At 35.9% G+C, this 27,681-nt stretch overlaps 1 protein-coding gene across 2 annotated transcripts in view; it reads left to right on the forward strand.

Annotated features, from left to right (window-relative positions):
- The first annotated feature begins 12,796 nt into the window (after window positions 1-12,796).
- Window positions 12,797-27,681, forward strand: part of HGF (hepatocyte growth factor) — a 73,360-nt gene continuing 58,475 nt past the window's right edge. For both annotated transcript variants that reach the window (XM_017884046.1, XM_017884035.1), the window contains exons 1-4: window positions 12,797-13,105; window positions 20,137-20,302; window positions 24,517-24,629; window positions 26,000-26,114. In XM_017884046.1, coding sequence (XP_017739535.1) covers window positions 13,018-13,105; window positions 20,137-20,302; window positions 24,517-24,629; window positions 26,000-26,114 — 482 coding nt within the window. In that variant the 5' untranslated portion in view covers window positions 12,797-13,017. The remainder of the gene's footprint in view (window positions 13,106-20,136; window positions 20,303-24,516; window positions 24,630-25,999; window positions 26,115-27,681) is intronic.

The following is a 27,681-nucleotide window of genomic DNA, read 5'->3' on the forward strand; positions in this document are numbered from 1 at the left end:
TGTATTCTAAAGAGAGTAGTCTTATTTTCTTTGGCTCTGGAAAGCAGTATCACAACCAAATGCATGAACATTATAAGGTGGTAGATTTCAGATCAACACGAAGGAGCATTTTCTAAATGTACAACGGCTTAGTAATAGAACTGCCAAGAATGATGGTGTATTTCCTGTCTTTGAAGATGCAAGAGAGGGTAAATGACTAGTAGTTGAGGTGTTGTTAGCAGCAATGGGTAAAGCCACAATGTTAGCATCAATAATTTACTTTAATATCAAAAAAACTTGTAACAACTAATAGTGTTCGGAAAAAACTGGAAAGGGATTATAGATCAATGCATGTGGGGGATAGGGCAGTCCTGAATAATGATTGCAACAATTGACTTATGCATGCTGTCAGCTACCGATGGAGAGAAATCAGTTTTATTACTAATGGATAGATTTCTCCCCATTTTCTACATTACATTCAAGTTCAGTTGAGAGGAAAATCTCTATCTTCTTTCCCTAGACTGCTGTGCCTTATTTTTGTCCTTTTTTCTAAAGGATAATAGAATAGGCTCCAGAAGCAGAATGTTTGGGTTCCAATCTCAGATTTGCCATATACTAGTGTTTTGGTCTCCAAAGATTGTAGTAACTGAGGAAAAAGGAAGAAAAAATAAACTGAGTTCTAGTTACTGAGTCAAAAAAATTACGAGAAATAAAATACAAAGAATGGAAATATAAAATTAAGTATAAAAATACACGAAATAACTTTAAATATGTATTATATAAAATCTCTAGTGGTTCTACTCGGGTTATTATTGTTAGTCCTATTGGTAGAAGATAATTTCTCCTTTGGGTGGGGAAGCTGTCTCCTATTTCTCTGGATGATTTCATATCTATTAATACATCGGGCACTCAATGATTATTAATGTCATCTCCCAGCAGGTGCAAGAATTAGAGTGGGTTTTAACACATGATTTATGTACGTAATAAGATATGTAAATACAAGAGTCATCCAAAGTATAGTAAATGAGCTAAAAAGGTAAGAGGGGCGGGAATAAAAATACTTTCAATTTCCCACTTTACACCCATAGGTTCTAGAGGATGTGGCCAGGATTTTAGCAAAATCATCTGTTTGACAAATTTTGTGCAAGTTCTGTAACTATTTTCTGCTTCTTCTTAATAAATTATTTGACAAGTTTCTGTACTGCTACATCAAATGTTTTCAGTTACATTTTGCACAAAAACTTTGGATCTACATCCCAGAGGAGGCTCCGGGAAACCTTAGGGTATCAGATAAACTTGGACTGAAAGAGTGCCAGCCATATAAAAGAGTCTCCAACAAGGATAATACTAGTTGTAAAATCCTCCTTCCTAAGGAATCTGAATAGATAAAGGAAAAGACAGTTTTGCCACTTCCCTTTTCAAAGATACAGATCTGTGTCTTTCAAAACAGCACTATTATTTGCTAATCTTCCTGCAAAGTCAAGTGTAATATTTGTGCTTTCTCCTGATTACTTGAATAAACAGCACATTGCAAAATGTTTCTCTCAAAGATCAGTTAATGCATCATTGCACAGGGTAAGGCAAAAACCACTGTGAGGTTAAGATTATCATTGTAACCTAATCAATACAAATAGTTTCCTAAAAAACAAACCTTCCTTATTATATCAATCATTCAGAGATTTCCTTTAATACGAAGTGCAAAGCATAGAAATAGGTAATTTGGAAAGATACAATGAAATATAAGACTTAATTACTACCTTTAAAGAGTTTACAAAACATTCACAGAAGTAAAACATACTTAGAAGATATTAGGTATTAATTGTTGATATAACAAGTTACAAAAAATAAAAAACAAAAAATAACAACAACAACAACAACAACAACAAAAAATGACTTGGCTTTAAAGCAACACAGCTGTATTCTTTGTTAGTGCACCTCCGAAGTCTGATATGCATCTCACTGGGATAAAATCAAGGTGACAGCAGGGCAGTGTTCACTTCTGGTGGCTCTAGGGGAGAATCTGTTTCTTCAACTTCTTCAGCTTCTAGAGGCTGCCCATATTTCTTATCTTTTGGCCCTTCTCCATCTTCAAAATCAGCAACGTTGCATTCCTCTGACCCTTATTCAGACAGCACAGCTCTCTCTGAGCACAGCTGGGAAAGGTTCTCTGACTTAAAGTAGTCATACGATGAACCTACCTGGATAAACCAAGATAATCTCCCGTCTCAAAGTTCTTAACCTCAACCACATATACAAAGTCCCTTTTGCTATGTAAGGTATCACTACTTCTAGGGATTAGGACATGGACATCTTTGGGAAACATTATTCTGCCTACCACAACATATAAAATCACTATGGTATCTTTACCATTTAGAAAATACTTCATAAATGTTTTTAATCAATGAATAAATAGAAAGATGTATAAAGCAATAAAGATGATACAAGGAAAGGGCTTTTAGGTTTATGGAAATAGACATCTCTTGTACATAAATTCACATGACTTGTTTTTGGCACAGTAATATCTAATTAATATCTAATTATTTCAAGTCAAAAATTTGAAGATTCCGTTTAGAACTTATAAACTGTTGTTTGAGGTGGTAGGCACAGGTAGTCCCAGCTCTCTGGAAGCAAAGGCAGGAGGATTGCTTGAGCACAGGAGTTTGCGACTGTAGTGTGCCATGATGGTGGCTGTGAATAGCTACTGTACTCCAGCCTGGGTAACATAGCAAGACTCCATCTCTAAAAATAAATGTTTCAAAAAGAACTTAAAAGTATGTACTTATAAATGCATTAATGAATGGTGTTACAATTATAAAAAATAAATTCTAGTGTCAATACATGTTAATAAGTTCTGCTATTACAAATCATATACTGTTTAGAATGCCATTTATTAGAGCTTAACACAATCTCAATACAATGCCAATAGGCATAGATCTTGGGTTTTGTCTTAAAATTATATATAAAGATATGTATCAGAGAATGGGAATCTTTGAAAGCTTGAAAAGTAGAAATCTGCTCTCAGTTTCAATTTGTTATTGTAAATTGACAGACCTTGAGTCACTTATAAATCTAGCAGTCTACTAAATGATAAACTGACTTAGAGTAATTCACAGTGGTTTTGATGAACAGATTTTACTTATGCATTCTTGTGTGTGTGTGTGTATGTATACATGTATATGTATGTCTATGTGAAAGAAATTAAATAGTGAATTTACTATTATAAAATTTTTTTTTTTTTTTTTTTTTTTTTTTTTTTTTTTTTTTTTTTTTTTTTTTTTTTTTTTTTTTTTTTGAGAGAGTGTCTCACTCTATCGTCCAGGTTGGAGTGCAGTGGTGTGATTCATGGCTCACTGCAGCCTCAACCTCCTGAGCTCACACACTCCCACCTCAGCCTTCTGAGTAGGCGGGATCACAGATGCATACCACCACACCTGTCTAATTTTTGTATTTTTGTGTAGAAACGAGGTTTCACCAAGTTGCCCAGGCTGATCTCAAACTCCTGGGCTCAAATAATCCACTCACCTTGGCCTCCCAAAATGCTGGGATTACAGGTATGAGCCACCGTGTCAGCCTTGCAATGTTGTTTGAATAAGAATATCAAATACTTTGAATATATTAGGTGAAAACAATTAAAGCCTACTTAGTGACTGCTAAATATCTTTTGGTAGTCACTAAGATATGCCAGACACTGCCATAGGCTCTAACTCAGAAGGTGGACAATATATAGTCAATCATGTACTCTGTTAATAGAATGAGTGGCCAGCTTGAGTTCTTTTGAAATAGGAAAATTCAGTTAACATTTTATTAATAAAAATGAGAAGCTGAGTCAATAAGAATTTTTTGGACAGGGCATGATGGTATTTATTCTCCTTTTACTGATTTAATGGTACAAAACACAAATGCTTAGTTCCTGGGTGCTATATACCCCTTACGGAACTTCAAGAAAATTATTTTAATGACATTTATCAAGAAATGATGCCAATGCAAAGTTAAGTATGCTCAAAACTTCTTACATTTTAAAATACCAAATTATTTCACTTAAATACAATTTTTTACTAGCAATACTTTATAACATGGAATTCTGTGGCTTCTTCTGTTTCCCTGCATTAGTTAATGCATGGATGCATGCAGCAAAGTTAAATTCATGTTTAATTTCACTTAAAACTTATTGTAAAATATTAACAGATACTTTAGATTAAATAATTGTTAAACACTAAGGCATTTCCTAATATCATTATGCCAAGATCATGCCTTCACTCTGCATTTTAATTTAGGTATTTTCTGTTTGAGATATTAAATGACTCAAGGACTATCTTAAATGTTTCAGTATTAATAAGACTAGTAATAAAATTGTATTGCGTTACTAAATATGTCATCTGTGTTTTGCATGTTTATTCTCTAATCATCACTATAATTCACATGTAAGACATGTAAGTGTAAATAACTGCTACAACTCTTACTATAATCATTTTGCAAATGAATACCATAAAATAATTTGTCCAGGTTTTCTCAGTTAGTAAGTGGTATAATTAAGACTTCAACCAGCTGGTCTACACTGTGCTATCTCATTGTGTACGTTAGGAAGAAAATAAATAAATCCCTAACAAGAAATGTTAATTGGTAGGGTATTCAAGCTATATATTGTACAGAAATCCTGAATTAAAAATTAAATAAGACACAAAATGTTTTTCTGATAAGTAATATTTGGGACAATGGCTAAATAACCATAAGATGCACTGGCACTTTGGAGAGGTAAAAGATTGTCTCTTAGGAAAATGACAGAAAAACACTGTAGAAAAATATTAGTGCACCTTTAAATGTGAGAAATGCTAGGATAAATACATCATTTTGAGGCTGGACAGAGACAGCTGAAAAAGAGAATTCTCTTACTTAACTCTTAAAAGAGAAGGCCATATGTAATCTTTCTTATTCACATAAAAGAAGCAAATAAACTAACCACACAAAAGAGACTTAGAAAACTCTATGAACATTTTTTCTTTTATCAGGGCAAAGCAAACAAGCAGTTTAAGGATAGCTATAATCTGGTGCTCTCCATAGTGGGTGTTCTGCTAAATGTCATCACTTATTCAGTATGCAAGGCATAATTCTGTTTTGGAGTTGCAGCATGAGGACACTAGGCTCATTCTAGAGATGTTTCTCCCTTCTAGTCCCTTCATTCTGGACTAGATTAAAGCATCGGGCAATATACTTCATCTGTCCTTTACACTTACCATTTTCCATAATTTTGCTATATTCATTATTGTGAGTTGTAAAAACATATAATTAAAACAAGATTAAATAAAGAATATAGAAAATTTCAGGAACTATGAATTTGCCTCCTCGCATGCTTTGTTCCATGGCTAGAAAAAGCAATGTTTCTGGTGGATTTGATAGTCCCTTAGCTCTATCAAGTCTCCAGGAGTCCAGTAACTGCAAATCCTCACAAACTTGAAAATGGTAAGAAGTCTGCCAAGAACTCTCCCATTTAGAATGAGGATTCCCAGGCTCATAGTTTAGGAATTTAAGTAGAAGCTTCTTAAAAAACTTAAAGCATACTATCTTATTAAGCATAAACTAGATATAAATTCAGTCATTTAAAAAATGTTGCAAGATTAATGTATCTTATGGGGCCATGCTATCATAGCGTTAGCTAAATAACTCTTCAAGTAATTCCTAAGAACGGCCAATGCACCAGATGACTGGTGTACAGAATAGTATATTATAAAGAAACAAACACTGCCCCCCAACCCTCGGCCCGGTACACACACAAAAAGCAGTGCTCCACCAGGTGGAGCCTTTTTCTCCCAGGTTTGAAATGTAATTCCTGGTATTGAGTGCCATCTGGTAAGTGGAATTGCCCTCAGATATCCCCAGGACCACAATAAACATGGAACATGTACATATAGTAAAAGGGAAATCTCAATTTTATTACATGGCTTTTAAGATGCAAAATAAATGGATTAAACAGTTACTTTGGAAAGTACCTTATTGTGAATATTCCCATTTTCTTATACTAATGATTTTATCATGGTTGGATTCTAAACTGGGAAAAAAGAAATAGATTCCTCCAATTCATGCATTTTACTAATATGCCAGTGTCGAACATACCAGGTGTGGAGTGCTTAGGCTTTATAAGTTTGGGGGCACTCCAGATTTAACAAAGCAGCCAACACCTGGAAATACATAAAAGCTGGCCTCTAAGCACAAGGTGATGAGTGTTAGTTAACTAGGCCCCCTGGATTCAAAAACTGGCCCCTCGTGGCTCAGAAAAGAAAACTGAAAATGCAGCATCAGAGTTTAGTTTTAGCTCAGATTTCCTGGTGTTCTCAACGCCTATCCTCTCTTTACTCCCAAAAGGCAAAACACAGCTCAAGTCACGAGAGTCTTTTCTGTTTGAAAAGAATTTATTTTAATATGTACCCTGCTATTGTTTTATAGTCATAGTGAAAATATAAAAATGATGTTTAAGTATATATGGCATATTTCTAGAGGAAAAAAAATAACCCTGCTATTTTTACACACATGACAATTCCTACCCTGTGATGATGTACTTTAACTGTTACTGTCATTTTCCTGGATGTTGCTTTGTGGTCTCACCACAAATTCTGCAACAGATTTCCTGGGAGTGTGGCAAAGTCATGGGTGAGTGGTTGAGACTATGATTTGGCTGAGTAACCATTAGAGTCCTTTTAGTGGTTAATCAATGATGAATTAATAAAAATAAAACCTTTACATTAAGTCTATAATTATAATGTGTACTGAAGTCCTGTAAGTTGCTTTCAATTAGGTCATTTTTATTATGTAACGGACAAAGACTCACCAAATTCCCAGAGACTCTATACTTGACTCTATAGATTGCATCACATTCCTTAGCAGACAGGTGTTTTGTTAGACATAACTATTTTAAAACACTTTTCTTTAACCATTTTCTCTGGACTTGTGTCTGTGGTAAGTGCTTGGCATACTCTCCAAACAAGGAGCTCTCTTCAGTCATTGTTACCTTGTATTCAAAAGACAAAGTAATCAAAATCCTGTTATCCTGGTTCATAATATACTATGCAAACTACTGGTAGAAAGAAAGGGGGATTTCAAACTCAAGTGCCACCAACATACAGATAACCTTTTAGTATCTTTTAAAATTATACCTTTAATAGTCGTTATCTTGCTTTTCCCATAATCACATTTAGACAACATTTACACCAATCATCTTAGACTAGATCAACATTATCTAACATAGCTTTCTGCAATGATGAACATATTCTGTATCTGCATTACCTACTGTGGGAGCCACCAACCACACATATGTGATTACTGAACACAACAGAGGAGGTTTTGTTTTAATTAATTTAATTTTGAATATATACAGGAACATGTGGCTTATAGCTACCATATTAGACATCACAGGTCTAGGTGTCTGCATGAATGTTGTACCCACTCTTCAATAATTTTGCAAATAGATATGTCATCATGCTTGCTTGTCATATAGATTTTAGTTTCTGTTTCATGTTTAAAGTGGTTTTTGTCTGATTCAAATTGTAATGAATTTTGTAATATTTCCTACACTGAAGGTAGTCAACATATTCAGTGGTGAGGTCTAAAGATAAAAAATGATCAGTTAGAGGGTAGAATCAACAAACAGGAAAAGAATGAGAAGATATGGTCATGTAGGAAAAATAAGCAATACCAAAGATTACACAGATGCTTCCTTCATAGGTTTGGAAGGTAAGAATTGTATAGAAGTATAGTGGCCACTAAAGAATTCAGCTAAGTAAAATAATCTAATCTTAAAGATAGAAGGAATGTTGGAAATTTCTTAATCTGGATCTCTTTCAATGTGGCATAGTGTTTGATAGCAGTGATTTGATACCCGGATAGCTGGTGTCTTCAAATCACATTTCATTAACAATTTAACCTAAACCAAGTCACCATCTCTAAATGTTGATTTCATTACCTGTAAGTCAATGACAATAATAAGATATACCTCTTAGATACACATACTTTTTTTTTTTTTTCCTGAGGCAAGGTGTAAGGGCAAGTGAGATGATACGTATGAAGTGTTTAGTACAGCACCTGACACATAGGGTCCCATTTTGGTGATAGGGAAACTGAGGTATTAGAGCAATAAATTAGCTCCCTCAATTTGCAATTGTTTTAGTAAGTAACTCAGCTGGGATTTGAAAGCAGGCCTATGACTAAGCTGAGCCTATCCAAGTGGTAGCAGAAACAGAATGGCACCTGGCATGTGACAGGCATTTAATAAACAAAATGACAGTTCAAGAACACAAAACGCATTAGTAATCACAAGCGTTTAGTAAACAAAATAACCAGTTCAAGAATACAAAACTCATTAGTAATCTGTAGATCATAAGGTCATGTCAGTTTATTCCCCACGTACGAACGAACTCACAAGCATCACTTGTGGAGAAACATGAGCTTAAGACAAAGAAAGATACTGTGTTAAAGCAGCAGCCTTTTAAAAAGCACAGTAATAGAGGCTTTTCCATTAAATCCATCTAGTATCCATGAGATACTAGAAACCTCAATCATAGGACAGATTTAAAATGGTATTATAGGGTAATGAGTATCCATCTAGCATTTCAGTATTTACATAAATTGCAGTATTTAAAGTAATCTCTTTACAAGTTATTTTATTTTATAAAAACTTTTCAGACACAATTTTTTGGGGATTTATACAAACTGTTTTATACTTAAGAAGTACCGGCTTACATTGGAGATACTGCTCATTTCGTTTCCGGCCATTGTGATCAAGCAAAAGTCGCAATAAAGCAAGTCACATGAATTTTTTTTTTTGTTTCCCAGTGCATATAAAAGTTACACAGCAGACTATTAAGTGTGCAATAGCATTATGTTTAAAAATGTCCATACCTTAACTTAAAAATACTTTATGTTTAAAAAATGGTAACGATCATATGAGCCTTCAGTGAGTGGTAATCTTTTTGCTGACGGAGAGTCCTGCTTGATGTTCAGAGTGTTGCTGTGACTTTGGCCTAAGGCTTAAGGGAATATTGCAGTTGGTTTGATCTTCTATCTAGACTGCTTAAATTTTCTGCATATCAGCAATAAGGCTGCTCTGTTCTCTTATCATTTGTGTGTTCATTGGAGTAGCACTTCTAACTTGCTTCAAGAACTTTCCTTTTGCATCTGCAACTCAGGTAACTGTTTGGTGCAAGAGGACTGGCTTTTGACCTAACTCATCTTTCGGCATGCCTTTCCCCAGAAGCTTAATTATTTCTACCTTTTGATTTCAAGGAAGAGACATGTAACTCTTCATTTCACTTGAACACTTAGAGGTTATTGCAGGGCTATCAATTGGCCTAATTTCAATAACGTTGTGTTTTAGGAAATAGAAAGGCCTGAGGGGTGGGAGAGAGATGGGTGAACAGCTGGTCAGTGGAGTAGTCAGAATACACACATTAATGGATTAAGTTTGGGTTGTGGTTTGTGGTGCCCAAAACAATTATAGCAGTAACATCAAAGATCACTGATCACAGATCATCATGTAAAATAATAATGAACTACTTGAAATATTGCAAGAATTACCAAAATGTGACACGGAGACACAAAGTGAGCACACGCTGTGGGAAAAACGGCACCAACAGACTTGCTCAATTCGAGGACACCACAAAATTTCAATTTGTAAAAACACGTTATCTGTGAAGTACAATAAAGTGAAGAGCAATAAAATGATGTATGACTACGTAAGGCAATCAGTAGATGATGGGAAAAAAACAGTATATGATGTAGAAAGAACAAAGAGAATGTGTTATCAAAATAGACTAAACTAATAGCATAATTAGAATTTCATTTGAATATTTCTTTGTAGTTTTTCGAGATTTAAAATTGTGTATTGAATTATTTTATAAATTATTATGGAGCACCTCCTATATATCCAGTCTTAGACTTATTTTGGTGATTATACTCCGGAACATAGGTGATTCTTCTCCTCCTGGGGTTAAAGAAAATGTATACCATCCTATGGAGTATGACTAATATGAATCTCACACTTGAATATTACTTTGGGATCTTACGCAAGTTATTTAAGAATAAAAATAACTTACCTATGTTTCCTCAACTATAAAATGAGAATTTTAATAATCTTAAACTTATTATAAGGATTAAATAATTTTCAATGGTATGTAATATGATGCTTAGCATACATTAAGAGCTCAGTGCATATCAGCAACCATTTCAGTAAAGAAAGACCAAATAATTTTTGTCAAAAAGAAATACAAATAAATTATATAGGTTTTTAGTTGTATTTACCATATTTAATATGACAGTAAAAAAAGTCGTGAAAATGTGTGACCTAATAAATAAGTTTATTCAGTTTTCTAATGTCCTGAACCCCTTATCCCAGATGGATTTTGCTCCTAACTTATAACAATAATTTACAACCCTGACTCTAGTTTTTCCTGAGAGAAAAAAATAAATAGAAACATTGTTCTTTTTCTTTCCTTACCTACAGGAATTTACTTACAGAAAAAATCTAGCTTCTTTTAAAAACAGCCTTAATCCCTTGTTGGGCCAAGGGAAAACTTTTCCATTACTCACGGAAGTTTTGCTAAAAAAAATTACTGACAAGGGGCAGATCAATAGGAGAAAAAGGCATACACATTCATTTGATCATAATTTTACACAACATGAGAGCCTTTAGAACAAAGACCCAAAGTTACAAAAGAAATTGTCCATTTTTATGCTTAGGTTCAACAAAGTGTGGGCAGGTGTGGAGAAATACAACTGGACAAAAGGAATATGATCTCATGCTAACAAACTGAGTGGGAATGCCTGGCAAGGTGAGATTCTTCCTGGTATATCTGTGCAGCACTAATTCCTTCTGGGTATGGGGCAGGACCTTCTCTGGAATGGGGTCTTATGAGCTACGATCAAACAAGGTAGGTCAGATAATGTCTTTATGGCCAGATTTCACACAGAAAGTTGAGGTGTTAGAGTGATATGTTTAGGTTTTATGGCTGGTTTGGGGAAAAGGGTTCTGGTTTCTAGGAGCCACCTTGGGAAAGAGGGATTCTAATTTCTATGGCTCGCCTTTGGGGAGAATGAAGGGCGGGAGAATGAAGGGCCGGAGACTGGAGGGCAAGAGAAAGTCGGAGAGAGCTGCTTCTGAGGTCTTCACTTGGGGTATCATTTTTCTGAGCCCCTACACCCTAATAAAGCACAAGAGATGCAGTGGAGCAATTCAGGGTCATGGTCAGGCAATACATTGAACTGAGATTTCCCAAAAGGTCTAATGAACAGTAAAAAGAAAGTAAAATGGATCCTGGGGACACCAGAGAGAGGCTGACAAATGATTTTTAAGTAAGGAGAAAATGATAAAAGAGAAGGATTAGCAATAGAAATGGGTCATATAAAATAGATCCCTCAAAAGGAATTCGCTTAATCCCTAGCTTCTCTAGATATCCCACAACCTCAGGGACTTACCAGGCAGGTCGTTTTTCCCTGAAAGTGGGGGTAGGGGAGCTGGAGGACAAATGAAGGTGGTATGTGGAGGGAAGGCTGTTCTGTGGATGAGTTTAATTCAGCCCCACAATTACTTCTGTACAGCTACACACTGCTCTAGTCATTCCCACATTCGGCCTGCTTTCTCTTCCTCTGTGGACAGGCTCACTGTTCTCTACTAATATCCATCTTAGAGAGACACAGGGACAACTCTCCCTCAGCATCCATTAGAAATAAAGCAGGCTCTGGCTTAAAGTTACTAGAGCATCCACCTCTGGGTGCAAAGACAAAATCTCTGAATCAAGTGAGCGGTCTGTGCAATGACCTCACAAAGATTTGATACCTAGCAGTCCCTCCATCCCCATACAAGCTCCTCATCCTTCCACTTCCACTTTGGGAAGCTGGCTGTCGTGTACAGGCGGATGAGGCTGGAAAAGAGAGGCATATTCAACACTCATGAACTCCAACAGCTTGAGGGATTTCCGGTGAAAGTCAGTCCTAGCCAGTGCATACGTATGTACACACCAACATGTGTGAATATGTGTTGTGTGCACGTGTGTGCCTGTACAAGGACACATGGCATATTTACCTGTCAGGGACAGGCTGTGGACAACGACTATTTCTTGGACTTTCTCTTAAAAAGTCAGATCAGACAAGTTTATTTTGTATACTTTGGGAAAATGTGTGGTATTTCGTGAGTTTAGCACAGTTTGTGGAAAAAAAAAAAAAACAAAAAAAAAACTGCTTTCTCTGAGCCCATGGGGCAGGGGTACTTTTTTCATCCGACAATCTGCTTGCTTTTGTTTTGCTTGCTTATTTTGGCCCCACAATACCACACCCTTTTCTTACCTAACCTCTTTCTACCTGGGCTGGACTTGCCTGGGCTCTCCTCCCTGGCCCCTCTCCCTCCTCTCCCAGGTCTCTAAACCCCTAGAGAACCTGTGTCAGTGTTTTGAATCCCTCAATTGCTCTAGCAGGAAAATTAGACAGATTAGGAGCTGGGGCACATTTGGCTGAAAGACAGCTCTTCGCTTTCTTCTTATGCTGCTTCCCCTTCCTCTTTTCCCAAATAGATATATAAACACATGTATTTTCCTGTTTAAATTGAGCGAATGGTCCTCTGCCTGTGCCTTGATTTAGCTATTGGGCTCAGCCTTGCTCCTCCCTGCCTTACTCGGATAGGAGCCACTGGGATCTGGAGCTCCAGCTTCCAAATTGAAGCTGGCCTCAGGCCAGGTGACCTTTTCTTTGTAAGTTTCTTTCCTAAGCGTGGGGTTGGGGGGAGGCGGGGAATGGGGGAGTGCAGGGATCTGTTTGGTGGTGTTGAAGTGGGGGGGCTAGTGAGGAAAGGAGGGGGCTGGAAGAGAGTAAAGGGCTGTTGTTAAACAGTTTCTTACCGTAAGAGGGAGTTCAGACCTAGATCTTTCCAGTTAATCACACAACAAACTTAGCTCATCGCAATAAAAAGCAGCTCAGAGCCGACTGGTTCTTTTAGGCACTGACTCCGAACAGGATTCTTTCACCCAGGCATCTCCTCCAGAGGGATCCGCGTCCAGCAGCACCATGTGGGTGACCAAACTCCTGCCAGCCCTGCTGCTGCAGCATATTCTCCTGCATCTCCTCCTGCTCCCCATCGCCATCCCATATGCAGGTTAGTTTCCTTCTTCTTCTTCTTTATTACTATTAGTATTTAAGTCTCCTGCTAACCTTCCCTATTCCTTTTAACACCCTCTTTTTATCCTATTCCCAGCATCCTTTCTGAACTCAGTAGGTAGTATAAGTTTCTAAAAGCTCTCATTATGCTTGCTTTTGACATTCTTTTTGTTGTTGTTGTTTGTTTGAATAGCATTTAAAATGATAATTAACTTTCCCTCAGCTCCCCTCCACCCCCAACCCAAGCCCTGTCCCACTTAGCCTAATAGTTGTGGATTATGGGATAGGGAGGAAGTGCTAATACTGGCTGAATTTGGCTGTTTTGGACTAGTTTAAAGCTAAAGAGAGGGTCTGGTCTGAAGAGGCAAGAGTGATGGTCAGTCCAGCAAGAAGTCATCTTTTTCCAGAGAAAAATTTTCATAATAATCCACTATTCCACATCACCTAGTCAACATTTGGGGCCAAATTACAACTTTGTACAGGTTTTTATTTTCAGGAGGCAGAATAAACTGATTATTTGCATATCATAAAAATGAAAGAGAAAGCCTCTTTTGAAGATCTTATCCTTTCTGGGTGCGGATGTCTGCCCTTTGGAAACTGCAGTGCATGAAGACTTTGATTAAAGCTGCAGAATTGCCCCTCTCTGTCTCCCACTTTCTCCCTTGGGTTTGCCAGCTGGGGAGGAGTCGCTTGAAAGTTCATATTGCCTGGAGGTTTAGAGATCTCATTTGCTGCTTTGGGAAGTTTCTCTTGTTATCAGGGCAAGAGGAAACATCTGTATTTTGGTGTATTATCATTGTAGAGGCTGAAGTGCCAACGGGAGAAGGCAGTGAATATCAAGGGTGGGCACAGGGGAATAAAAGAGTGGAACAAATGCCCAGATGGAGACATGGCCTTTTTACAATATAAAAAAGGAAACTGGCTGTATCTTTTGAGATGTTAAATATGAAATTTATCAGGCCTCGGATCTAGTTTTTGATATGGTACAAGGGTTAAAACCTCAAGAATTTGCTAAATGAAAAGGAAAATCATTCAACCTACCTGGTTTTCTTTTATTTTGTGAAGTGGCCCTTTTGGAAAATGACGCTGTTTGGAAGGGTCACTTTGAAAGCATTTAGGTAAGATTTCTGAAGAAGTTAAAAAGAAGTGAGTTCAAATCAAGCAGGTTATCATGCTTGAGATGTGTCATGTTAAAATTGCTTCACAGGGTCGGGTGCAGTGGCTCACACCTATAATCCCAGCACTTTGGGAGGCTGAGGCGAGTGGATCATGAAGTCAGGAGATCAAGACCATCCTGGCTAACACGGTGAAACCCTGTCTCTACTAAAAATACAAAAAATTAGCCAGGCGTGGTAGCGGGCACCTGTAGTCCCAGCTACTCAGGAGACTGAGGCAGGAGAATTGCTTGAACCTGGGAGGTGGAGGTTGCAGTGAGCCAAGATTGTGCCATGCACTCCAGCCTGGGCAACAGAGTGAGACTCCATTTCTCCAAGATGAAGAAGAAAAAAAAAAAGTTTCACACACAACTGCTGGTTTAGGGGATTTTGAGCTTAAATTGAAATAATGGCTAATATTTTGAGGGTTTTCATTTTTAAAGATTAAAATGTCACTATTCTAAAGTAGAATCTGGTTACCTGAATTCATCTGTGCGAATGCAAGGGGAACACAGTGTGGAAAACCCAAACAGTAGATCAACCATAGGCAGTTTCTATTTGTTTTTGGCATGCATTATGAACTTTTGGCAGGAGACATACATTTATAATTATATTTCACTTTGCCTAATGTAGAAATGACTGTGTTTCCTGAGTATAGGCAGAATGCAGCCCAAGAGTGCTGGCAGGCAAGGAGAGTCCAGTTGGGAATTACAAATATGCTGTGAATAATTCCTGAAGTGGATAATTCTAAAATTGTCATCAAAGGAGGGTCTGCCTTTGTTTAGGTGGCCAGTTTATTTTGCTAGTTTTTAAAATAACCTTTAAAATAAAAAACATGGGTAGCCTCTTAAACACATAAAAGTTTGTTCTTTTTTAAAAGTCATTTAGTATTGACTATTTAGAGGTTTCTTTTGTTGTTGTTACTAGCTTTGATTATAATTATTCTATGAATTTATATTTGTACATATTCTAAAATAACACATTGTTAGGAAAGAAGTATATACTGTAAGTTGACAACCAGTTATCAACAGAAGACATTATGGAGATACTTTTTCTAAAAGCTTCTTAAGAAATATTCAATATAAAGGGCCCAAGCCATCTTTGTAGGAGTTAGCCGATTTGGAATTACCCTCTATTCACTCCCACCTACATGGGAAACAAATATCCAATCCTCTGTAATAAAAGAAGCATTAAATGAGCACCTAATGTTCAAGAGTATGTGGGGGATGTAAAGATGAACAAATGAGAAAGGAACTTAAATTTGTTGAGCAACTGATATGAACCAAGTAGTAAAGTACATCTTACTTAATTCTAATAAGATTGACACTATTGGACTCATTTTTCCTGAGGAAACTGAGGTTCAAAGACCTCAGTTATCTTATTTTTTTGTGAGTTAAGGGACAGAGCTCAGGTTCCTACCCAAATCTATGTGAATGAACTACGTCGTGTTTTTTTTTTTTTTCTTTTTTCATTTATATTGAAGCCAGCAGCAGTGAAATCAACTAAACTTAATTTTAAAAAATCATTTGACTAAGTGATATATTAAAAAAAAAAACCCGGTTAGAAATACTTTGTACTATGGTTGCGAGTTCATTTCTAGCATAGAGAATCAAACCAGGTTAAGGGGTCATATGGTACTAAAGTCAATATGAAAAGATGGATGGTAGAATAGTCAGTACCTTAGCACAGGAACACAAGTGGCCCAAAGTACAGAGGTTCATAAGTATAGGGAATGTCCCAGGAAGGACCCCACACAGCAACTGAAGGCAAGCATTTGAGGCAGAAGTACTGGGCATGTGATGCGGAATATTGTCTGTGAGTGGAAAAGTAAGATGAGGTAGAATGGATAGGACTGAATGTCATGCTCAACCATATGGTCTTTAAAATGAACGTCATGGGAGCAGCTGAAAGTTTTTTTGTTGAAAAGATACTTGATTGAAGTTGTTCTTCAGTGTGGTTGCTTCAGTTTCTGTGTGGAAGGAAAGTTGTAGGCACAAACAGACTGTGAAGGTGGAGGCCAGGATTAGGCTTCTAGAAGAATGAAGCCTTAAATAAGAACTGGAAAGAAGGAGAAGGAAGAAAATACCTAGGGAGGCCCCTCAAATCACACTGAACATCATTTCATTTTGTAAATCCCCTTGGAAGAGATGATGCTGCAGCTTCTCAAATACCAGCATTTGATTTACATCTGACACAGTCTCTGTCTTTTTGGTATCTTTATTTGTGATATTGTTGCCTTCTCTAAATAAGGGGAGATGACTGCCAATTTGCAAAAATCCATGTCTTAGATAATAATGAAAATTTAGATTTCTATTTGAAATTCTTGGCTTTGGAGAGTTTACAATCTCCAGTCCCAACCATTCCCTTCCATTAATTATTTGTGTACTTTCATCTTAACATCTTGCCACTTCAAACTGTTAATCACTAATCATGTGGATAGGTTTCTCAGAATATGTGGAGCCAGATTCCTGCTTCTTTCCACACCCTGCAAATCCTTTCCTTGCATGATTTTCCTTTGAAGTAAATGGTTAGTCCACACAGAGAAGAAAATATATGAGGTACTGAGAGAAATGAGTGTGAGGTGCTGGGACTAGAGGGAGAAATGTGTCTTTCTTCAAGCACCTTGATACATTTGACCCTACTTTCTGTGTGTAGGTTTTCACTAGGATCCTAATGATTTCAGCTCTAAAACAGGGACTTTAGGTTCTTCAGGAAATATAGCTTCCAGAATGTTTTACCATACTGGGAGAAGAGGAAAAAGGAGTTGTAATTTAAAGCACAGGAAAGCATGATAAATTTGTAGTGATCTCTCACCCTTTGATTTCATTTCAATATTTTGTTTATAAACTTCAGCTAACAGTCACGCACAAAAAATAGTAGGGACAAATCTGATCCAAAGATATTTTTGAGTTTCTTCCCAAATTAAGCTTGGCTTTTAACTGTTTTCAGTAAAACAAGCATCAGTTGTTAATACATATGGAGGAGAAAGTTGAAACTATTTTCAGCAAAGGAATTTTATTTTCAGATGCTGTTTTGAATGACTTCTGTTTTGAATTTTCTTTTATTGAATAAGGAATTAATTTTATAGATGTGTGGATTACATGATGTACAATTAGCTCCAACTTCAGATTTTTTAGTAATTAGTTACTGGCTTAGAATAAATGACTTAATTAAAAGGGAAAGTTTCTATGTCGTGAGAACAAAACAGTGAGAAGAGAATTCTGGTGTCTGGTTCTGATTGCCCCTGATAGCTTTGTAGCCCCAGACAGGCTTTTCACTTCTATTTATTATCTAGTAAAGGGAAATAATAGATTTATTTATTTTCAAAATGCTTTTGATCTTTAGATGAAAGGTAGTGATTGGAAAATTTGTCAGCAAGCAAGGGTAGACTGTTTTTATGAGGTACAACAAAACATGAACACATTTCAGTAGGACAACTGAGGAGATTCAGAATTAAATACAATCAACAATTCCATGGAGACCTCCGCTCTCCAGAATCTTCTTCATGGCTTGCCTTCATTTTGCGTGGCATTGAGAAAAGAAACCAGAACATTGACCAGAGATTTTGTTTCATTTGATAGATTAAAATACATTACACATTTAATATTTTGTCTTAGACTTTTTGATTTTTATGCTTTTCCCTCACACTTAGACATGTATACTAAATACATTATACATCAGGCCAACTTCAATTTTATATTTTTAGTTAATATAATTATACACATATTTGAGAAATATGTGTACAAAACTCTTCTATTTTGGTGAACAGTTGTTTCATAGATTTTTTTCATCCATTAACTATCATTTATTTCTAAGAAACATTCAGATTTATACAGGAAATTATTTAACTATTATGCTATGAAGCATTTCAAAGCACCTTAGAGATAGGGTGATAAGGTCAAAGGAAAGAGAAACTCTTAATGGAAAAACTTATCTCCTATTAACATGGTTCTGTGACAGAAACCAAAATTTGAAATGAATTATGCCTTCTTTGCTTGGAAGAATAACAGTTCCTTCTTCATGCCAGAGATTAAAGGATAAAATTTCAAAACAAAACTAAAACTTTGCATATCTATAACATTTAAAAAATCCAAATTGATTTTCAAACATTTACTTAAGGTTATCAAGTTAACATAACTTTTATATTTTAGATTGAGAAATTGGGGAGTTAACATTTCAGGTAATTAAAGTCATTTGGCAAGTCAATAAGATTACCAGTGTTATACAAGGCATTTGGTCCATGCTCAATAAATAACATGTTGACAGAATTTTTGGTTAATTTCATTTTCATGTTAAAATGTCTTATAAACTGTATGTGTTGTACCATAGCCATTCTATCCTGTAAGGCAAATAAAAATTAAAAATGAAAGCATCATTGCAGAATTAGTATTATCTTTTGGAGACTCTGCTTTGGAGTTTTACAGAGATTCAGAAATTTAGAGGACCTCATGTTTTCTCTAATTTATTCCAGCCTTCAAATTAGGATGGACACTGATTAGTAGCATCTGCTCATCTCATAAACCAACTGGAGCCAGTGGTTCCTGACAAACTTAGAGTATGAGGGCATTTTTGGTACCTCACTCTGCTAGGTGTATTTCCAAATTTTGTGCACACAAATTTTTACTCTCCGTTTTGACACATTTCAACACAGATACAGATCAGGAATGTATTTCCTGCTCTACTATCCACATTTCTTCTCTACTGCTAGCTCTAAACCAAATCTTCAGGAAAATGCTACATGCCGTATTTCCATTACAATCTTAGCAATTCTTAGATACAGATGGCATGGTCAGTGATTCAGAGTGGTGGTTTTTAAGCCAGCCTGCTGGGTTTCCAATCTGAGATATTCTAAGTGGTCAATTAATTTTTTTCTATGTCTTGGTTTCTTTTTGACTGAAAAATGAATGTATCCTTACCGCCTTTGGTATAAGCATGTTCGAAAAGAATTGACAGGCAGAGGAGCACAAGCACATCTATCCTTATTACACAATAGTTGCAGTCTATTCAGCATTTTGATCTGCATTATGAAGATGCTGATCACTAACAGATTGGAGCTATTTTGGGCAAATTGAGAATACAGAGAACAAGTTTTTGATACACTGAAGTTATCCATAAGATTAAGTCTTTTAGAATGTTTTAGTTCTGTTTTTCAGGTTTTCAGTAGGAGGCTTCATGCTATCTAGGCGCCTTGTATTTTCATGAAGAAAAATGATATTGCTACATTAAAGGATGAAGTTTTACATACATTTGATTTACAGCATTTGGCTTGATCTCAAGACACATAGTTCAGTGATACCAAGAAATAGTGTCCAAAAGCACAGAAAACATTTATGCATTAAATGAGGAGAGAGGGGCTAAAATATGAATAATATGAAAGACTTTAAAGAGTAGGCCAGAAGAATTTGTCCACTGCACAGTTTTTAGTGAGAAATTTCTCGCCTGTCTTTGTGTTGGCTTACCTCATTAAATACTATATTGAACATGAGGACCAATTGTAGAAGGAAATGAAAAGTTTAATTATAAAGCATGATATGATATGCTTCTAGCATTGATATTTGCTTTCATGATGTTTGGAAAATATCATGTTATTTATTGCTTTAGTGTGAACTCTGTCCTGATTTTTAAAAGTTCCCTAATTTGAAGGAATGTAAATGAGTGACTCTATATGACAAGTTATTTGTTTTTACGTGTTTACAATATTCCTTCCTTTCTCTTAACTATTCCCTACCTCACTCTGCTCCTAACCCCTGGAAATCTAGTATATTCTCAGGTAAAATCACTTTCTTGTAGATGATTCTTAGGATTTTTTTTAATATATGAGCCTTAAAAACATTTCTCCAATGTTTATTTTTTTCAAACATTTTGTATTTAATAGAGGGACATAAGAAAAGAAGAAATACAATTCATGAATTCAAAAAATCAGCAAAGACTACCCTAATCAAAATAGATCCAGCACTGAAGATAAAAACCAAAAAAGTGAATACTGCAGACCAATGTGCTAATAGATGTACTAGGAATAATGGACTTCCATTCACTTGCAAGTAAGTTACTTCATTTTGTTCTTAGAATAATTTTCCAAATATAGCATGCATGTATTATAATCATGTGTCTTTTGTGTTGTAGTCAATGTGATTTGATCATAAGTAACTTTGACTCTAGATTTAACTTACTACAAAGGAAGACTTAGCTCTCAGTTTATCAAAACATAGCTTGAGTAAGGGAGAGTGCAAAAACTGCTACCTTCTAAAATCCACAGTGGCTTTGCTTATGGAATTTCTTTTCTCATCTGATGAGCAATTGAATTTGAGTAACTAAAATGAAATTCAATTGGCTCTAATCTCCCTAATATTTTAAAATATCTATTCAGAGTAACCTTTTCTTTTTTTTTTTTTTCCTTGCAAGAGGAATGGAGGAATTTTAGAACAGAAATTGGGCAGCAGCCAAAATTTACTTCAACTTTATTATATCATTGCTTTTAGGGATTTAAATAAAAGGTGTTGAGAGAATTAGTTTAAAAATTAGGGAGACTGGTGTCAGCAGAGACTGTTTAAAATAAGAGGATAGCAATGGTAAAGTTTCAGGTGAAAATTGATGGGGCAGTTTAAAGAGGCATGAGGGGACTTAAATGGAGAGTTTCATGTCTTTTGACAGTCCCTCTGTGACCTCATAGGGAAGAATTCCTTACTACAGGGGTCCTTAACCCCCCACCCCTGCCACTAGTCTGTGGCCTGTTAAGAACCAGGCCTCACAGCGGAGTGAGCTGCAGGCCAGTGAGCATTACTGCCTGAGCTCCACCTCCTGTTGGATCTGTGGCATTAGATTCTCATAGGAGCTGAACCCTATTGTTAACTGCACATGCATGGGATCTAGCGTGTGTGCTCCTTATGAGAATCTAATGCCTGATGATCTGAAGTGGAACAGTTTCATCCCAAAACCATCCCCCGCTCCCTGGCCCCCCAGACCCCACTCCACCCCTTGGAAAATAAACCAGTCCCTGGTGCCAAAAGGTTGGGAACTGATGCCTTTCTACTTTGCCAGTGATCCCAGAGCATAAAACTTTTTGTTTTGGGCTAAGAGGGTGACAATTTCATTCTAATAGTCTCCTAAACTGTCAGAAGAAGACACATTGTTTTAGTTCTTCATTATCTTCCCTCACTTATTTCTCAGTCTCACTCCCTATTTTACCTTTTTTTTTTTTTAATAGGGTCATGCATAAAATCTTCTACATATTAAATTCTACTCAATTACATTTAGGTGATGACCCGTAATGTGACCACAGGGTTTAGTAAGGTCATGGCAAGCGGTCCTAATTTCATCTTGCCTTTTTCAGAGAAATAAATGTTATGGGCCTCAGAGGAAACAGCATGGTCAGAAAAGATCTTTATCAGGTTTAGGTTGAGGAAAGACTATCTGCTTTCAATATCTAGAGTGAAACTGCCAATTTCAGGGAGATAGTTCCTGGCAAGGGGAGTGGGAATTGACTTTGCAAGTATATTCCTATGATAATTCTGTTTCATTCCCTGAGTTTCCTATAAAAGCCTTGCTATTGTTAAAAATAGAGACAGCTACTCTCAATCAGCATCTCAGCTGTGTAGATTCATGGAGATGCTCCAGCAGTTGAGGAGGATAGAGTTGTATTTTCCCCTCTCCAGGTTGGAAGGGCAGGGTAAAGGGAAGGAGAGGACACCTCACTGCTGCTTTTTAACTTTGAAAATAAACTCTCTCGGACCCACAAGTAAGGAAAGTATTGCTACCATTCAATTTTCACATTAGTGAACCTTAGGAAAGAAAAACTTTCCTCTTATTTTATTTAGTAGGAACTAAAATGATTTTGCTAGAGAAGACATTGATAAATTAGTAAGTGCTCACATATGAAATTTCATACTTTCCTACCGTATTTTGGTTGTTATATTTGGTCTCCAAATTTATGGCAACCTGTGCAGAAAACCACAGGTAATATTATGTATTAGAGCCAAGATTTCTTGGCCCAGAAATGGTAAAATCCTCCTCGTTCACACACACACACACACACACACACACATAGACACACTTATGTATTTGGAATTATTAAATATGTTAGCTATAGAGAATTGAGTTAACATACTATGATACTATGAACTTAGGGTCTTAATAAATCAAAGGATCTTATTTGTAGACATGTTATATAAAACAGAATTATTTAAAAACAATGAAAAATACCCTAAACCACTTATAAAATACCAAAGAAGTGTGCGAAACCATCTGTGAAGTAAATGGGTGTGAGGTGGAACATTCTTAAATACTGTTTGTTCTTGAGAAGATATCAACAATATTGGTTTTCTAGAGATTCAAATTCTTCTTTGCTGGGTAGGAAAGATGACCAAGAATGTCTGATTCAAAGCTCTTCAGGAAATAGCTCATTCATGAATTCACTTAAAAGAATAAGATAAGAAGCTTTCCTCTTTTAGCTATGGCTGGCAACTGCTACTGGAATTGCCTTCCTGCCATAAACAACCAGGAAATAGACAAAAGAAGCTGTTGAAAAGATTACAACTAGAATGATGTTAAGATAAAGACTCTAAAAGTCAAACCTAAAAGAAGATGCAACTCATGGAATTTGATGGCTTCCACCCACTTTATATGGACGTGTAAAACAATATAAAAAACACATTTCTTAAAGAATTTGTCATTGTATTGGAACGAGAGAAAAGAGTGAATGAGATCAGCAAACTGGAAATCTTGTTACCCACTTTACAGATGGAATTACTTAAAAACAAATTTATCACTTTTTTGGGTATTTATCATTTTGTTATATACGTAGATTATTTTAGTGAACAACGACAAAAAAATATACTACTTAGCTATAGGAATAGTAGGGGTGGCAAGTTTTTGTAACTTTCTTTGAGATGTTATATCAAAAAGATATCCTCTAATATTACTAGTTTTCTTTAAATTAAAATTAAAAATGCTTCGCACTTTGGGAAGCCGAGGCGGGTGGATCACGAGGTCAGGAGATCGAGACCATCCTGGCTAACATGGTGAAACCCTACCTAGCTCTACTAAAAATACAAAAACTAAAAATTAGCTGGCGTGGTGGCGATGCCTGTAGTCCCAGCTACTCAGGAAACCGAGACAGGAGAAAGGCATGAACCCAGGAGGCGGAGCTCGCAGTGAGCGGAGATCACGCCACTGCACTCCAGCCTCGGCGACAGTGCAAGACTCTGTCACACACACACACACACACACACACACACACACACACACAAGAAAGGCCGAGTGCGGTGGCTCACGCCTGTAATCCCAGCACTTTGGGAGGCCGAGGCGAGCGGATCACAAGGTCAGGAGATGGAGATCGAGACCATCCTGGCTAACACGGTGAAACCCTGTCTCTACTAAAACTACAAAAAATAAGCTGGGCGCGGTGGCGGGCGCCTGTAGTCCAGCTACTAGGAGGCTGAGGAAGGAGAATAGCATGAACCTGGGAGGCGGAGCTTTCAGTGAGCCGAGATTGCGCCACTGCACTCCAGCCTGGGGCACAGAGCGAGACTCCGTCTCAAAAAAAAAAAAAAAAAAGAAAAGAAAAGAAAAGAAAAGCTTATATAAGCAAACCTATTTTGGAAATATTAGCTTAAATAGTTATCCTCAACAACATTTTCATAGCTTTTAATAAACTGCAATGTTTTGTAATTCACCAAAATTACATTATATGCAAAAATTTCCAAACACTGGTTTCAGATTCCACTTTTTAGGAGAATCTCCTAGGGCATTGATATATCTAAGGCACCTTAGAAAATGTCATTTTAGAATATATTTTTTACAGTTATACACTTTGTAAATTACTCCTGATATCCCAGATATAATTGAGATAGCTTAAATATCTCAAATATAATACCATTTTATACAACTGCGGATAAAAATCATCCAACTTCCTGTGAAGTTACAGAAAAATAAAGCCTTCAGAAATAGTTCAAATAGTTGTATTACATATTGATTTTGCATGTTAAAACTGTTATTTTTCTACAAGTCTTTTGGAATAACATGAGAATATTCCAAAGACTATTCAATCGGATATTTAAATCTACTACTACAAAAACTTAATTTTGTTCTTTCTTGCTTGGCTATCAAAATGGTAGTTTCAAATTTTACTCATATTTTTATTATGTATATGTAATTATGCATTCGTTTCTATATTGTCCTCCTTGATGAACCATATGCCCTTTCTTTAAATACTGTATAAACAGTAGTATTTCTTCTTTTCACACTGATATTTTTTCAGGGCCTTTGTTTTTGATAAAGCAAGAAAACAATGCCTGTGGTTCCCCTTCAATAGCATGTCAAGTGGAGTGAAGAAAGAATTTGGCCATGAATTTGACCTCTATGAAAACAAAGGTAACTGACTTCTCCCTAAACAGTGCATAATAAAGTATAATGAAATATTTGTTGTAATTTCCTGCCAGAGTGGTCTTTCTCACTGATTTCTCTAGTATATATGAGATATTTTATGTAGTCAATTCATCCATTAAGACAGTTGAAACTAGTATCTTGACTATTTTTAGTATGGTACTTTAAGGAAAACATTTTCAAAACTTCATAATCTAGATTCCTTCCTCCCTCCTTTTTTTTTTTTTTTTGGAGGTGGGGTGAGGAGCATCACCTAGAACTGGCATTCTCCGTGTTCATTTTAGAAAGTGCTACTTTAATTCATTAGTTTAAAACACTTTATATTATAGCAAATTTTGAGTTTGCTACAGTATTTTGCATTTAACAATGTTGGATAACTAAATTATAGTGATGATTACTGATAATAACAAAATATGGAGATTTTGGAGAAATGAGTTGGGACTATGTTTCAATATATACTTGAAAAATATTTAAAGGAGGAATTGAGACCATATTATTTGTTGATTGCCTATTCTGGTGGTCTGATATTGTATTCACTAGGTATTTACTTTGTTCAAAAGCAGAATCAAGTAAATGAAATGAAAGAATGTTAACTGTGTCCTATTAAATTTGGATACATAACATGGTACAATATGTAGATGTTTTCAAGTTAATAGGGTAAATGTTTAAATAAAATTAAAAATAAATTCATGGTAGAAGTTAATCTTTATATACCTCAATAATACTACAAATCCTAAACATAATTCATGATCTAGTATAAAACCGTTCTTACTTCAAACTGTCTTCTAGCTTGCTCACAACCACATGTACTATTATTTGGTAGGAATACATAGGTTATTACAATTTGGTTGTCATATCAGTTAGCAGTGGAAATGTTTGCAAAAATATGGAAAAAAATAAGCAAGCTACCTCATGCATATACATATGTAAACAAAAATTGACACAATTTTACTAAGAAGGACAAAGTAATTATCTTAGGTAACTTTTGAATTCAATATAGGTTTTAAAATCATTTAATTTTGTTGTTAATATTTTTTTAAAATGGTCTATATATGTGAGCAAATCAGAATTGCTTGGCTAGTTGAGTATACAGACTATGTTAAGTACAGAGACTGCTCTCTGGAGTTATCTATGCATATATACACAAAATATAAACTTCTCAATCATCTGTTTGTTTTTGGATTATTCAAAATGTGTTATTTTGAAAATACTAGTAGAAGCTTTAGGCAAGAAATTTCAATGTTATTTGAAATAGTTTACAAGAGTTAATTACTTACAGGTTTGAATGGAATTTTTTTTTCTTAAATACAGCATATGTTTTGCATAGTTGCAATAATTTTATCTGCTTTCTTCAATAGACTACATTAGAAACTGCATCATTGGTAAAGGACGCAGCTACAAGGGAACAGTATCTATCACTAAGAGTGGCATCAAATGTCAGCCCTGGAGTTCCATGATACCACATGAACACAGGTAAGAACAGTATGAAGAAAAGAGGATGAAGCCTCTGTCTTTTATATATGTTAACAGTCTCATATTAGTCCTTCAGAATAATTCTACAATCCTAGAATAACGTAGCCAACTTGCTGATTTGTATTACAGCAAGGTTTATATGAATTCATGACTGATACTTAGCAAATGATTAATATGTTAATAAAACATAGCCAAAACAATATCTTACCTTAATGCCTCAATTTGTAGATCTCGGTATTTGTGAAATAATAATGTAAACCTCATTTAAAAGGATTCTTCTTCTTTCTGTCTTTGAAAAAGTATGGCACTGTGCAGGGGTAGAGGCTGACTGTGAAAAGTGAGAGGTAGATGAGATTCTTCCCTTACTGAAAGCTGAGGGTTCTTTAACCGTGGTGGATCCCAACATTGGTTGCACGTTAAAATCACCTGCTGCAAGCCCTCGACGAATCTTACTTAGAAGATGACAACACAGAACAATTAAATCAGAATCTCTGGGAAGAATAAGGCACCAGTATTTTTTAAGCTCCCACCATGATTCCAAAGTGCAGCCAAATTTGAGAACCACCGCTAGAAGCTCAAGCTTCAGATTGACCAGCTTTTCCATCTCACCTATTGCCTAAAGACCAAATTGGATAAATGTGTTCATTACAACAGATGGATACTATTTAGAGATGAGCAAACACAATATACTTAGGCTCGTCAGACTGAGAGTTTTAATCATCACTGAGGAAAAACATAGATATCTAATACTGACTGGAGTATTAGTCAAGGCTTATTTCACATACAATTTTATCAGAAACCAAAATAGTTTAAAACAACTCTCCCCTTGTTAGTAATGCTTTGGAGGGTTTACTTTACCATGTACCTCATGCTGAGCAATGTACCTCGTTAATCTTATTTACTCGTCGTAAGAACCACACAGTGGGTAGTTTTATTGGTTCTATTTTAGCTATATGACAAAACTGAAACATAAAAACACTTAGTAAGTTTTCAGTGTCATGCACAACTAGGAAGTCACTTGGCCAGAATATAAGCCCAGTCACCATCACTCTGTAACCTGTGCTTTTAACAACTTCAGGGCGTGAAACATTTGGCCTATCAGTAAGATCCATGCTGTGATTTGTTTTTGCGGTGGTGGTGATGACTGCCTTGTTGAATCCACTTTTTATTCTATTCCATTTTGGGGACATAATTCTGCAAGATGATTCTAATTAGGAAACAGAGATGAGTTAATTGACCAACACAGAAAGAAAAAGAGTTTGTTGCTCCGCACTGGGATTAAACATATGATCTCGGCCTAATTAACACTAGCTAGTAAGTGTCCAAGCTGATCAGTTCTACTACGTTTCAATAACAGAAAACAACAACTTTCAAAATTAGTTACTTAACAATTATGTCGAAATACCTCTAAAACATGGTGTTTTCCTTACATTACAAAAAAAAATTATGATTGGTTTTGTCCTTTCTTGAGAGTTTTCATGGTGTTACTCCCTGCATAGTGAAGAAAACATTTTATTTAAGTAGATGGATCTAAGTTTTTCATGAACAAAGGAATAACATTTGAAAT

This window comes from Rhinopithecus bieti, unplaced genomic scaffold, assembly GCF_001698545.2.
Source record: "Rhinopithecus bieti isolate Rb0 unplaced genomic scaffold, ASM169854v2 scaffold_1101, whole genome shotgun sequence".
NCBI classification, from domain to species: Eukaryota; Metazoa; Chordata; class Mammalia; order Primates; family Cercopithecidae; genus Rhinopithecus; species Rhinopithecus bieti.